General features: G+C 36.6%; 1 protein-coding gene across 2 annotated transcripts in view; it reads left to right on the plus strand.

Moving 5' to 3' along the window:
* Positions 1-3,843: 3,843 nt before the first annotated feature.
* LOC120523441 (interleukin-5 receptor subunit alpha-like) overlaps positions 3,844-15,024 on the plus strand; it is a 29,304-nt gene continuing 18,123 nt past the window's right edge. For both annotated transcript variants that reach the window (XM_039744754.1, XM_039744755.1), the window contains exons 1-5: positions 3,844-3,934; positions 6,253-6,397; positions 6,480-6,640; positions 11,075-11,223; positions 11,741-11,882. In XM_039744754.1, the coding sequence (XP_039600688.1) occupies positions 3,868-3,934; positions 6,253-6,397; positions 6,480-6,640; positions 11,075-11,223; positions 11,741-11,882 (664 nt within the window). In that variant the 5' untranslated portion in view covers positions 3,844-3,867. The remainder of the gene's footprint in view (positions 3,935-6,252; positions 6,398-6,479; positions 6,641-11,074; positions 11,224-11,740; positions 11,883-15,024) is intronic.

A 15,024-nucleotide genomic window follows, 5' to 3' on the forward strand; every position in this document is an offset into this window, starting at 1 on the left:
TGGAACTTCATCAGAGCTTTCTCAGTTCACAACTTGCCTCAGTGAAATTAAAACCTGGATGGAGCAGAACTCTTTAAATTTAAATATCAACAAAACTGAACTCCTGTAAATTGGAACTGAAGTGCAACTTAATAAAATGAGCTCCTTCCCAGTCAATCTTGGCGGTGATCTCATCAGACCTGCCTCTACTGCAAAGAATCTTGGTGTCATTTTTGATTCCTCCTTTTCTTATTCCGCCCACATGATTCACATTAAGAAATATTATTACTTTCACTTCCGTAACATATCACGTGTTTGCTCCTTCCTCTCCTTTTCTAACTCTGAGAAACTTGTCCATGCTTTTATCAAATCCTGCATCAATTATTGTAATTCACTACTGGCTGGTGCCCCTTCTATTCTTATATCACAGCTCCAGCTTATTCAAAACTCGGCTGCAAAAGTCCTTACTCGAACCAGCAGCAGCGAGCACATCACACCCATCCTGCTCCGCCTTCACTGGCTCCCTGTGTCTTACAGAACTGAATATAAAATTCTACTAATAACCTACAAAGCCTTAAATGACCTTGTGCCAAACTACATCAGTGGCCTTCTCCATCACTGTGTGCCTGTCCGCCCACTAAGGTCCTCTGATTCTGGTAATCTTGTTGTGCCCCACACTAATCTACACTCCATGGGTGACAGGGCCTTCAGCTGTATAGCGCCCAGACTCTGGAATGACCTACTGAAATTAATCAGGTCAGCTGACTCCATGAATTCTTTTAAAAAACAACTCAAAACTCATCTGTTCAGGAAGGCTTTTAGCTCTACTTGACTTTACTATCCTTCTTTCAGTTTACCTCACTGTCAAGATGCTCATGTAATCTGTGTGTGTGTGCTAGACCATCAATTGTGTTGTCTGTTAGGCTTTTTCTTTGAATTTACTATTTTACTCTTCTTTATTTATTTATCTGGTTTAGTACAATGCTATATACCCTGCCATTCTTTCTTAAACTCTGTGAAGTGTCGTGAGCATGGGAAAGGCGCTATATAAATAAAATGTATTATTATTATTATTCCGTACACCATTACAATAATGATGTATTGTATTATAATAAGTGTTACAGAATGATTACAATCAAGCGCCTTAAATTTGCAAAAGATATACAATTAAATTCAGTGTATTTGAGGGTGGCACGGTGGCGCAGTGGTAGCGCTGCTGCCTCGCAGGTACAAGACCCTGGTTCACTTCTTGGGTCCTCCCTGCGTGGAGTTTGCATGTTCTCCCCGTGTCAGTGTGGGTTTCCTCTCGGTGCTCCAGTTTACTCCCACTGTCTAAAGACATGGAGGTTAGGTGCATTGGCGATTCTAGTGTGGGTGTGTGTACCCTGCGGAGGGCTGGCACCCTGCCTGTGGTTTGTTTCCTGCCTTGCTTCCTGTGTTGGCTGGGATTGGCTCCAGCAGATGCCCGTGACTCTGTACTAGCTGATATAGCGGGTTGGATAATGGGTGGGTATTTGATACGGCCCATATCATGGATATAAATCTAAAAAAGAATGATCACAAAATCAGTAGCTAGGTGCCCTCAGTTTGCAAAACATAGCAGAAATGTGCATATGCATGGTGTGAGGCTGCTTTGAAAATGTGCATGATTTTAGGCTAAGGTTTAGTTTTATACATCTCAAAGTGGGTGTGGAAATGAGCATATGCAAAATTTTTGTGCGTACACACTGTTTATACTGGGTGTCAAAATAAAAGTATGACCTTTGTGAATAATTGGGATGATCTTGGGAAAAGCCTGTATTTTTCAAAATAGATGGTCTTCATCCTAACTGGAGAGGATTTAACAGCAAAATATGGTAACAAAACTGCCTGGCGGACTGATCAGAGCATAGTCCTGGCTGTGCTCTTAAATCAAAGGCTGTTATTTATCTCACCTGTTACTATCCTGTAGCTGCTATATGGAATCATTATTGTGAAAAAAGGATTGTGGGAAACCCAGCAGATTGAGCCGGAGTTGGGAGGGAGTGGGACGGAGCTGCTGGAAGTGGAGGATTGTTTATTTGTGTGATTATTGTTATTGTTTATTGGAGAATTGTGGAGTGTGCGGTGCTTTGTGCACTATTATTGAAGAATTATTATTAAAGAATCTTCTTGGTGTTTCAAAAGTGTGTCTGGGACGTCTGTCTGGTGGGTTTCACGGGGCAACAGTGCCTCTAGCATCCACACTATGCATTACTGTAAGTAATTTGTACAAAAATATAAGTATCACAATATTTTTAAACTGTTACTAACCCTTCCCTATTCTGTTTCTCTTCTCAGTATCTTGATGTGGCACTTGGAAATGTCATACCAGATAAATTAGCATAGGATAGAAAGATTCTTTCATCAGATTGGTTGACCCAACGCAGACTCCACTACAGAGTGACCAGGAGGGGTAGGCAGCTAGGTAGCCGAGATCTCCGGGACTGTGACTATGTTTAATTTTTTTTCACTTCCTTTTTTACAATTTTAAACTCCTCTGTTGTCAACTGGAGATCATTCAACAAATAATTAATGGACAGATATTGTTGATTTCCTTTTACGTTAATCGGTTTCTACATTGTTTCTGTGTGTTAAGAAATCTGTATCTTTATATGAATTAATTCTGTATTTAGTCATAAGTATAATCTATACTTGTATTTTACCTGAGAATTTGCTCATAGCACTCTGTGCCTGCATGCAGTGAACAGCACTATACAAAAATAAGTTGTGCTGTATTGTATTATACAAGTAAGCCACATTGTCACATGTCACATTGTCCTATGGCAATGCCTTATGAGGGGTTGGTATCCTCATCATGATTTGGTTTTATTGAAACTGATATCTTTTGCAAGGGTATAATGGTCAACAAAAGTCAGCTGAATACAATATGATCTTTTAAGAATCTTCAAAACAACTCCTGGGTGGCACAGTGACACAGCAGTAGCACTGATATCCTTGCAATAAGGAGACCAGGGTTCATCTACCTGGTCTCCCTGCACGGAAATTGCATGTCCTCCCTGTGCCTGCATGGCTTTCCTCCCACTGTCAAAAACATGAGGGTTAGGTGAACTGGTGATGCTAATTTGGCCCTTGTGTGTGTTTTTGCATGTGGGTGTTTGCCTTGCACCCTATGTTAGTTGGGATAGGCTCCAGGAACTCCCACGGTTTTTTTCTGGATTAAGCAGGTTTGAAAATGACATGATAAAACAACCCATAGTCTGAAAATGCTTGTGTGTTATTGTACATATATTTAACTGAAAATTGAATAAAAATAAATGAAGGACTCCACATCACAGCACTGCACCCTATTGCCTTTTTTTCTCCTTGCACAAATAACTTTAAAGATAAGGACAGCCTAGTGATTTGAAGTGAAGATCTTGTACTGTATTATCATTGGTTGCTCACTCTGCAGTAAAATGAGATATGGCTATCTCGGGAGAGAGCAACTGAGACGACAGGCATATGTTAGTTAAGAGAGGCGTGAATTTTGTATTGAGAGAAATGGTTATTACTAAAACCTGAAACAAAATAAGTGGCTGCTAAATGCTAAAAACTATAAAAAGTTATTTTGGGGGAAATCTTGATTGCAGAACATCATCCATAAAGGAAGCAGTTCAGTGCATTTTGGTGTATTTCTAACTTTTCTTGTATAATAACGTGTGACATTTGAATTTGGATTTTGATCACTTTGACCCTTCTGGCCACTGTAGACGTCAATAAGGTTTAATAAAACAGGAAACCACATCTGTTGCATTTTTATTGTGGTCTATTTATCTAGAGATTAAAATGTATTTAAATGAAATACACTTCCTTACTTTCACTATAACCAACTTTCACATCACATATTTGTCTATTGTACAATTAAAAATGAGTGATATCAAAAAAAGCTTTCTGATCCTGATGGCTGCTTATATTTCATCTCAGAATGTGAACAGTAAGTAATGTCCAATTAATTTTGGCAGATGTTAATGCATCTTAATGATTTCATTGTGTTTGTGAGGAATTTGTGCATCTTAAAATTCTTTGTTAAGTATAAAAAGTGAAATTCCTTTTCTATTTAGAAATAACTACCTACTTTGTTTTTTCTATTTTACTTCAAACTTGATTACTAAAATAATTCCACTGATCTTACCTCCCACTTTCACATTCAGTGTTTAGTGTGTTGGATAAGCTGATAGATAGATAGATAGATAGATAGATAGATCATAATTATATGAATTGTGGAATAATGTAATTGTAATAGTGGGCAAATATGGAATTTGATGTTACATGGATTCAAAGGAGATGCAAAGTTAGGCTAATGAGCATATTTGCATGTTTTGTGATGAACTAAACTGGTGTTTCCTTGTTGACTGATTCATTTCAAAATGCTGCTGAATCAGGACATTTGAAATCTGGACATAAAAAAGTAGAATAAATTCAATGGAGTATTTTTGTGTATATCTTTAATAGTTTTTCTTTTAAACCCATTGCATCAAATGTTAGATTCAAGCCATATGAAGCTAGCAGTTAATTAGAAATTACCATTAGGGCAAAAAGTGCAAAGTGTTCAAGTTAGTGCCTTTGCTAATATGTTAGATTAGTGTGGTGTATGCCCTATTCATTCAGTCATAAAAAGCTTTAAGAGGTGAACATCCAATCCCAGCACCATGGACGTTAGGCAGCAGCCAGTTCACTTCAGTCACTCACACATAAATACAGTCACTCACACAGGGCCAATTACAACATTTTTACTGTATTCTTATGGCGGTACAATTCTGATGGCATCTGAACCTATCACAGCACCATCAGAAGCAAGGCAAAAACCAGCACTGGATAGGGTAACAGTCAGTCATAGGACATTTTTACTCATCCACATCTCCAATCATTTATACAGGGCTAATTTTATTCATTCATTCATTCATTTTCCAAGCCTAGTCATTCCACAATAGGGTACTAAATGCTGTCTTTGGAGCACTAGATGTAAGTCAGAACCAGTCAGCCCTTAGCTGGAAGGTAATATGTTGTATTTAAACACGGACATCTAAGTATATAGTAAAGATGTTTATCATGTGTATCTGTATTCATACCACTTATTCATTCACTCATTTTCTGAATCTGCTTTTGTCTAGTGCAGGGTTACAGGGAGTTAGAGCTTACTCCGGTAACTTCAGGTGTCAGTCATTTTTGAAATACTGGATGGGTTGCCCATGCTAATACCCACACTCTTGCAGACCATTTAGAGTCACATATTAAAACTTAGTATGGGAGAGGAAGCCCAATAGTGGAATAAGAAAACTGCTCACAGAAAGTGATATGGGCTGGGAGTGAAATTCAGGAAGTTGGAGCTGTGAGCTCCAAGGAGGTGAACCAAGCATTGTGTCCCTCATATGCCCCATAATGATTTGTTTACTGTCAGTTCTTACATCTGCTTATCTGTCTGGTCTAATTGTCCTTAAGTTAAAAGGCACATATCAGCTTTATTATAGACGCCACAATGGTGCAGTAGTTGGCTCACCTGCCTTAAAGCGCTAGGAGACTGGAGATTCAACTCTTTGTATGCACTGCACTGCACATTTTCTCTTTGTTTGCTCAGCCTTTTTTCCTGATATTCTGGTTGTTTTCTTCTTACTCTAAACATGCAAGTAATTAGTTAATTTAAGACTTCATATTACCCTGGCATGGGTGAGAGTAAATGTGTATAAGTCGGTTAAAGAAAGGACTGGCGGACTGTCTAGGACAGGACCCAGTGTTGGTCAGGCTCAACTTCACTCAACCTGTGAAATGGAGTAAGCAATGGTGAAAATAATTAATTTACTTCATTACTTGATAATTAATGGATTAATGGTTATTTAAAATACAAAATAAAATTAATGACACAAAATTTTTCAATAATAAAGTAATACAGGTCAAATATGTAAAACAAATTCATATTTTTACATTGAGCATATAGTATTAGCAAATACACATATGAATAATGGATAAATAATGCTATAAATTACTAGCCATAAAAAAGTTTGTTGGAAAACTTTCAGAACAATCCTTTTACTGATTGACATAAAGACTTTATTAAAAATAAATACACACTTTTCAGAAGTGTAGTTTTGAAATATACCTGTTCTAAAGCATAATCTAATAGAAAATTAAAATGGCATCAGTAAAGCAAAAAAACATAGTAAGAGTGAATCAAAAACATGGACATATATAATCTCAGGGTAAATATCATTTGTCTAGCATGGGTATTTACTCAAGATCTCCTATTTTCTCATGCAGTAAACTGCAGTTATTCTCTTAGTCGTCATCCAGAACAATCAACAAGTGAGATGGACTGTATCATCTACAACACTTCATCTTTAAATTGTACACTGCCTGTAAATCAGAATGTTACTGAAAAACAGCCATTCTTCTTCTTTTTCAGGTAGGTATGCACTCTTAATTTTACAGAGATTAGGTTTTGAGAGCATAAACCATACTAACACCTTTTCTTTCTCACTTTCCAGACAGAATAACCACATGAAAGAATGTCCCATTTATTTGATAGATTATGATCATGGAACATTTTTGTGCCATTTTCCAAAGCTAAATATTTCATCATTAAAGTTCTATATTCATGTGAATGGATCCATCAATGAAACTGTAGTCTTTCGGCCTTTGAAGATTGGTGAGAAACATTTGTCTTTATTATATAATGATATGTAAGATATTTCTGAATTGTTCTTTTTTTCCCCTCCAGTAAGAATTTTAACCCCACATTAGGGATTAAGAACATGTAGATCACTGACAACAGGATACCATTCAGTCCATCTACAGTATATGTGTATTGTGTGATTAGTAGATAGCTCTGTTGTCTAGATCCTGAATAACAAATCATAAAGGTTTACCAAAAATATATTTTCTTATAAATAGTATTGATAAAGGATTACTATTTATAAAGAGAAGAAATATCTTTGTATCTTTGTGATGGCGGAGGTATGAAGGAACCCCAGTAGTGTTTCCTGACATACTTCTTCATTCTCTCCTCAACTACTACTTACAGCAGGTCAACAGCCAGTCCTATAGCTGATCCTGCCTTTTTAAGTAGCTGTTTGATTCGATGGGTCTCTCTTGAAATGATGTAACCAGTCTAGCACAATACAGCATAAAATAATCGAGCTGCCCATCACAGAGCTATAGAAAACGTAAAGGATAACACTGTCCCCATTTTTCACCTAAGGAAAAAAAATTGTATCTGCCCTTCCTAATATAATTCTTGTGTGTTACTAGACCAGTCCAGCCAGTCACTGATACAGACCCCCAAGTACATGTAATACTATTCTTCAGGTACCCTGGTGACTAGCAGTCTTAAACTGGCCATCTGTGAGTGAGGGGGCTCTGAAATGGACTGGCGTCTGACATTTGACAACTGATGCAATGTGGTTTTTATTTGACAAGTCTCACTTTAGATTAAGTGGTCCCATAAATAAATAAATGGATGTCTTGGCAACTGTTAATCTTTTATCTCCACAATTGAATCATTGGTTGATTGCCTTAGTAAGGTCATTTATACTTTTCAACTGACAATAAGAAACCACATTTAAAATTTCCATTACAAGGCACATCTTCTTTTATCTTAAACTATGTATTTAATCATATACTTGATTGCTATATACTGCATATCTCTGACACTTAACCAGATAAGAGAGATTCTGGTAAGCAGTTACATGCTTCAATACAGAGTAAACAGGAGAAAGAAACCCCTCCAAGTGCACGTCAACCAAGCAAGGCTATTCAGATCAGTTCATCCAATTTTTGAACCCACACTATGCAATCCAGACTCACACGGAACCAGAGCCTGTTTGGGTATCAATGACTACACAGGAGGAACCAAAACTGTATGGCGGGATACCATACCATTGCACTTTCAAACACACTGTATAAACTCTGTATGACTTTAATGTTACCAGTTCTAGAGGGTAATACATGAATCTCTATAGGAAACATAAGAAATTGGGTAGAACATGTACAAAGACGAAGTCTCCGACCAGAAATGAATATAGAATTCAAGTGCTGTTTGTGTTTGTACCAGTGTGCTGGCCATCTGCTTAGCCAAATTAAAAACTGACATAACAGTCTAGAAGACAATATATCCTTAACACTTCAATGATGTTCAAGAATAGCTTTTAAAGTTTTACTTGCCACTTCACTTTATCATTTCTTTTACTTTATAAGGTGGTCTCACAGCTCCAGAGGCCTGAGTTTAAATACAGCACAGTTAGCATCTATGAGAAATGTACATGCTTTCTCCACACCCCTGTGTGTGTGTGTGTTTATCAGATACTTTGGTTTTCCTGCCCAGACATACAGATTATCTTAACTTTGTCTGTTTTCTTTATTGAATTTATTTTTATTTTTCCACTTTTTGGTGTGTTGGTTTCAGTTTCTGATATACAGTTCTCAATTGATTATATTAGACACCATCTTATATCAAATCATGAGTTTACAGTGTCTTCTTGTCTTGACTATTAATACAAAACAAAGAAACTTGATAACCAAAAGAATACAACTTTGTTAAGAATTTTAGGTACCCAAATTAGGCTTCCATGGCTTGCTCTTTGAAGGTTAATTTAATCAATCATACCCAGTTTTGCATCTTGCAGGAAATAATCTTTCACTGTATAACCTTTAGGGGGCGTCCATACCACAAACCCCAGACACAACAGTGCAAGGCACAATTTAGCCAGATTTTCCCCTGGAGACAAATAAATAAAGCTCTATCCATCTATAAATATACATATTTTAGTCCTGACTAAACTATGTATTGGGTGCAGTATCTCTCACAGACAAAGCACTTTAAAAAGTGGCTGATAATGTGTACAATCCAGTAAAAATGTCATCCATCTCTTTTCCGTCTACTCCTCCACTACATTTGAGGGTTGTCCTCCTCCACTCCAGACTCAAACTTACCTACTTGGGCTTCATTTCAACCTCAATCCAGGAGTACTTGTGGTATAATAGTATTGCATCTGAGAAGTTATCTCTATTTGACAGAGGAACCTTCTCCCAGCACCCGCCATGGAGTCCAACAGGGCTGTCCATTGCTACTCCAATGCAAACTCTTTGGGAGAGCTTCACCAAAGGGAGGCTGCCAACCAGCATATTCTGGAAACACATACTCCTGGGAGGCAGTCTCCCACTGTTGAAAAACATTAGAACATTAGAACACTCTAGACAAGAACAAGCCATTCAGCCCAACAAAGCTTGCCAGTCCTATCCACTTGTTTCCTCCAAGAAAACATCAAGTCAAGTTTTGAAAGTCCCTAACGTATTACTGTCTACCACACTACTTGGTAGCTTATTCCAAGTGTCTATTGTTCTTTGTGTAAAGTAAAACTTCCTAATGTTTGTGTGAAATTTACCCTTAACAAGTTTTCAACTGTGTCCCCGTGTTCTTGATGAACTCATTTTAAAATACAAGTCTCGATACACTGTACTAATTCCCTTCATAATTTTAAACACTTCAATCATGTCACCTCTTAATCTTCTTTTGCTTAAACTGTAAAGGCTCAGCTCTTTTAATCATTCCTCATAATTCAACCCCTGTAGCCCTGGAATCAGCCTAGTCGCTCTTCTCTGACCTTTCTAGCTGCTATGTCCTTTTTGTAGCCTGGAGACCAAAACTGCACACAGTACTCTAGATGAGGCCTCACCAGTGCATTATAAAGGTTGAGCATAACCTCCTTGGACTTGTACTCCACAGATCGTGCTATATAACCTAACATTCTGTTAGCCTTCTTAATGGCTTCTGAACACTGTTGGGAAGTTGCTAGCTTAGAGTCCACTATGACTCCTAAATCCTTCTCATAAGGTGTACTCTCAATTTTCCGACTGCCCATTGTGTATTCAAACCTAATATTTTTACTTCCTATGTGTAATACTTTACATTTACTGACATTAAATTTCATCTGCCACAAATCTGCCCAAGCCTGTATGCTATCCAAGTCCTTCTGTAATGATATAACAGATTCCAAGTTATCTGCTAATTCACCTATCTTGGTATCATCTACAAACTTTACCAGCTTGGTACTTATATTCCTATTTAAATCATTTATATATATTAAAAATAGCAGCGGCCCTAGCACTGACCCCTGTGGAACACCACTCTTAACATCGGCCAGTTCTGATGTGGTTCCTCACACCATCACCCTCTGCTTCCTGTGTCTGAGCCAATTCTGCACCCATCTAAAAACATCACCCTGAACTCCCACTTCTTTTAACTTGATGCCCAACCTCTCATGTGGCACCTTATCAAATGCTTTCTGAAAGTCCAGATAAATAATATCATAAGCTTTTATATAATGGGATGATATTTGCCATTTTCCAGTCCTTTGGAATCTCTCCAGTGCTCAGTGACTTCCTAAAAATATGTGTCATGGGTTTATATATATAGTCTCTAGCCTCCTTAAGAACATGAGGATAAATATTATCTGGGCCTGGTGATTTGTTTGATTTCATCTTATTTAATCTGAGCAGCACTTCTCCCTCTACAATTTCCAAATCCCTCAATACCTCCTTAGTAGTTGCCTTTACCTCTGGGAGGTTATCCACTTGTTCACTTGTAAACACCTCAGAAAAATGTACGTTTAGGGCATCTGCTATTTCATTGTCTGTATCTTTTAATTCCCCTTTACTATTCCTGATGAACTTGACCTCCTCCTTAACTGTTCTTTTACTACTAAAATACTGAAAGAATCTCTTGGGGTCTTCTTTCACCTTATCTGCTATATTCCTCCCCAACTGTCTTTTAGCCTCTCTGATATTCTTCTTAATGGTTGCCCTCATGTTCTCATACGCTCTCTGATTCACTTTGCAGTCATTAGTCTTATATGCCTTATACAGCAGTTTTGCCTATTATACTGGTGCATTGAATATGTAAGGGAACACCAACTATCCTGACATAGATGTCAGCCCATTCCTGCTTTATATGGCAGCTGATATACAGTAGGTTCTTGTCAAGGGTAGACCGTTTTCATTTTTGTTCCTCTTCTCTAACCATACCGTATGAACATAATTAAGTTCATAATGTATAATCTAGGCTATAAACATTTATATATTTCAGAGAAACTGAATCCACCTGTAAATATATCAGTTTCTGTCGACAACGAAAACATTTCAATTACCTGGGGACCACCACCCACACGTGTTGAAGCTCCAGAAGATTGCTTAGAATATCATTTACGGTTTGTTGACTTGCATAGAAATGAAAAGGTAATAAGTGTCTTTTTGCTCACAGTTACAAATGTCGATAATTGTCTACTTAAAGAGTTTTATCATAATGAAATGTTTAAACATTTTAAAAGTCTGTAGTACTAGGTTGTTGTACTGTGTTAGCCATAATGAATGTAGAAAAAAGCCAAGCAAAATTACACCTTTTATTGGCTAACTAAAAAGATTACAATATGCAAGCTTTCGAGGCAAATCTTGTCATCGAGTGTAAATAAACATAGGGAACTCCAGTTTCTGTATTACATCTCTCCTGAAGAAGGTGCCTGAGTTGCCTTGAAAGCTTGCATATTGTAATCTTTTTAGTTAGCCAATAAAAGGTGTCATTTTGCTTTGCTTTTCTATAAAATTTTGTAATAAATTTTTGATTGTTTTCTATTGTATTGTGTATTACAAATGTATTTCCTTTTCATAACACTGTTTTAAATTGTTATAATGTTTTACACAAATGTTGTGCATGTGTATATTTTTTAAGACCCGGGCTTTTTCAAATTCCTTGTAGGTAATTGAACATGTTTCATCCTCATATCACATACCTAAAAGTCATATAACCAAACCGTGTCTGGTGCAATTAAGAGTTCAAGGAAAGGAAATTTGTGGTTTTGGCAAAATATTAAGTGACTGGACAAAGCCATTTTCAATTGGTAAGTTCCTATTGTCTTCTATTTTCATTTAAATCATTTCAGAAAATTAAGACATAAGTAAAGCAAAATATTTGTTTTACCCTTAAATTGATAACATTATAATTAGTGCCTTTCAAGGATGTTTTAACTATTTTTTTATAATTGAATTAATTTGCTGACACTGAAGCAATTTGTTAGATAATTATGCATCACAACTGTTAATAAATATTTTCCAGTTTGAACACAGGCAGGTCAAATAACTCACTCAGGGTAACTGAGACAAAGCAGGGATTGAACCAGCAACCATTATGTTCAATGCTTAAGCCAAATTTTAAAGCTGCCTAGTGATGAGCGAACTCCACTGTGTTTTTTTCTTTTGTCGTTTTTTTTTCTTTACCCCTGGTCATCGGACCTTACTTTATTCTTTGTTACTTAGTATTGCCGAATTTTATTTTTAAAATTTTCTTTTTTTCTTTCTTCATCTTGTAATGCACTTTGAGCTACATCATTTGTATGAAAACATGCTATATAAATAAATGTTGTCAGCTTTGCCTTGGGTTTAGAGAAATCATGGCAATTTTTGTGCATATTGCAGAACTTAGCAAAATGCATTGAAGTCAATGGGGAAGGACTAACTGAACTGGGTTTGACTGGATTATAATGGTGCAATCATCTTTACTGTGTCCCTGAGGGCTAGGGAAATGTCTGCAAACTATACTGGACTGATTATGTTGGCCAAAAAGGTGACCTGATCTGTGTGCCAGCAGTGCCAGCCACTGCATCACAGTGCCTCTGTGATATTGAAGAAGAAAGAACGCAGTCATATATTTTGTCAAAACAATGCAGAAATGCTGAAATTGTAGTCAAAAGTCAGAAAAAATCTGTATGTCTTTTAAAGGAAGAAAATTCAAAGTGGCATGTCATGATGGAAGCTGCTGGTTCATTCTATTTTTTGAAGTCATGCTGAAAGCTTTCCAAACTGTATGTGTTGATGCTTTGCACTTCCTCTATTAAAAAGATATGAAAGTCTTGTAAATAGTAATAAGTCTTTATAATTGTAAATAGTAATAAATCTTTTGATGGTGTGGGGTGGGGGTGTTAGTCCGGTCTCCTTCATAGTTTGTATCTCCATACTCCAATCTCCTACTTCTCTTACACTGAAGTGGAACTTAAAGATTGACTTGCATACAGTATATAGCGACAAGCAGAGATAACTCGTTATTTATGGTATACTAGGGGGCTTCACCCCCTGCTCAATTCACTTGCCAACCCCCATGTTTGGTTTTCCAGACTTTTAAGATTTTTTTTTCTTTGAATTGTTGCTATTTCATTAGTTTCACTTTCATTTCAAAACTTTATTGAAAACAATATTTGGGATCTTTCGAGTCCCAACATGCTGAATCTTTTTAATGAGATTAGTGAGACTTGTGTTTAATAACTTTGTTCCATAATTCAGGATAGGTTTGGAATTTCAGCACAGACAAAAGATGTACATCATCAGCAGTTAATAACTTTTTTTGCAAAGTAACCAATAAATGCATGTGAGGTAAACCACGTTTTCAAAATTCTCTGACTTAAACTTCAAAGCCTTACAATATTTACATACTTCTGACATATCACCTATGTCCATATATTCAATCTCTATTCACGTTTTCGTTATTTCTCAGAGTAATAATTTCTCTTCGTTTGTGCTAATGTAATCTTTACTTTCTTTTTTTGACACTTTCATTTTTTTCTGCTTTCATATTCTGTAACTTGCTCTGCATGTGTATCACGCCTACGTTTTTTTTTGAGTCTTTTGAATTCCACTGTTTTTATTATCTCTAACCTGCTCTGCATGTGTTTGGCCCCCTTGTTTTTTAACCTCTTTATGACGTTTTACTTGTTTTTTGTTCTCTTTGTCTTTTATTTCTGACCTCGCTTTGTCCTGCTTTTTCTTCAATGATACTCCATTTGTTGGCACTACTTCGATCTTTACTTTCTTTTTTTGATACTTTCTAATTTTCCTGCTTTCATATTCTTTAACTTTCTCTGCATTTGTATCGTGCCAACTTTTTTTTGAGCCTTTCGAATTCCACTGCTTTCATAATCTCTAACCTGCTCTGCATGTGTATAGCGCCAATGTTTGTGAACAACTTTTTGAAGGTCTACTGTGTCTTTTACTGTTTGTCTTTTAATTCTGAGCCAGATTGGACGTTCTTTTTTTTCAGTTCCACTTGTCCTGGGCTGATTATTACTTTCCTTATTTTCTGAATTTGCACCTAGATTATTAGTTTTCTTTTTTGCATTTTTTTTCTCTCCAACGCTTTTGAGTCTCTTTTCTTTGCGCTGGTCTGTCTTCTTCACTTAGTCATCGACATTTTATCTATAACGTATAGTCCTTATATGCTTTATATGCGCTGAGAGCCCTGGATCTGTGTGTGATCAAAGCCTTTACACAACTGAACGTTTTGTTGCCCGTGGTCTTATTTGATACTGGTTGTAAGTAGGGCGTGTCTTGCAAGAAATTCATGTTCTACATCCCCGCAAGATGGTCCTGGGTCAATCTCTTTCATTTCGTTGGTCTTTTAAGTGTCTTCCGTGATCTTCACATGAAGATCATGTCTTGTCTACCTAGTCTTTCTCTCCCAGGATTTTTTTTTATAATAGAGAGATATATTTCATAAAATTAAATTTTGTGAACCTGCATTATTTACCTAAGTCCCACAGAGTCTGTAATGCAAATGATCAGCATTATATGTCCGGGGGCAATCCCATTCAATGTTGGTTGTTATAACTCTGGGGGATGTTGCACTGGCGTCACAAAGCATTATGAAGTGCTGGAAAAAAAAAGATGAATTATCAGTAAATAACTCGACAGACAAGGGAGAATGCAAATGCAGCTAATTTGCTGCGAATAATGCTTTGCCGATATTTACTGATCAACATTACTGCCTACCAAAGTTTCAGTTCATTATTTCTTAAATAGTAATAATATAAATAACACCCATGCTCAATGTGCTACGCAGAAATTCAGAAACAACAACAGGGAATATACAACATTGAATGCAAATAATATCTTCATTAATACTCACTAAAGATAAAAACAGGATATATAAAGGATTGAAACAGAATAAGAGACAAAAGGCAGAATAAAATACAAATACTACAGGACATAGTACAT

This window comes from Polypterus senegalus, chromosome 2, assembly GCF_016835505.1.
Source record: "Polypterus senegalus isolate Bchr_013 chromosome 2, ASM1683550v1, whole genome shotgun sequence".
Classification (NCBI taxonomy): domain Eukaryota; kingdom Metazoa; phylum Chordata; class Cladistia; order Polypteriformes; family Polypteridae; genus Polypterus; species Polypterus senegalus.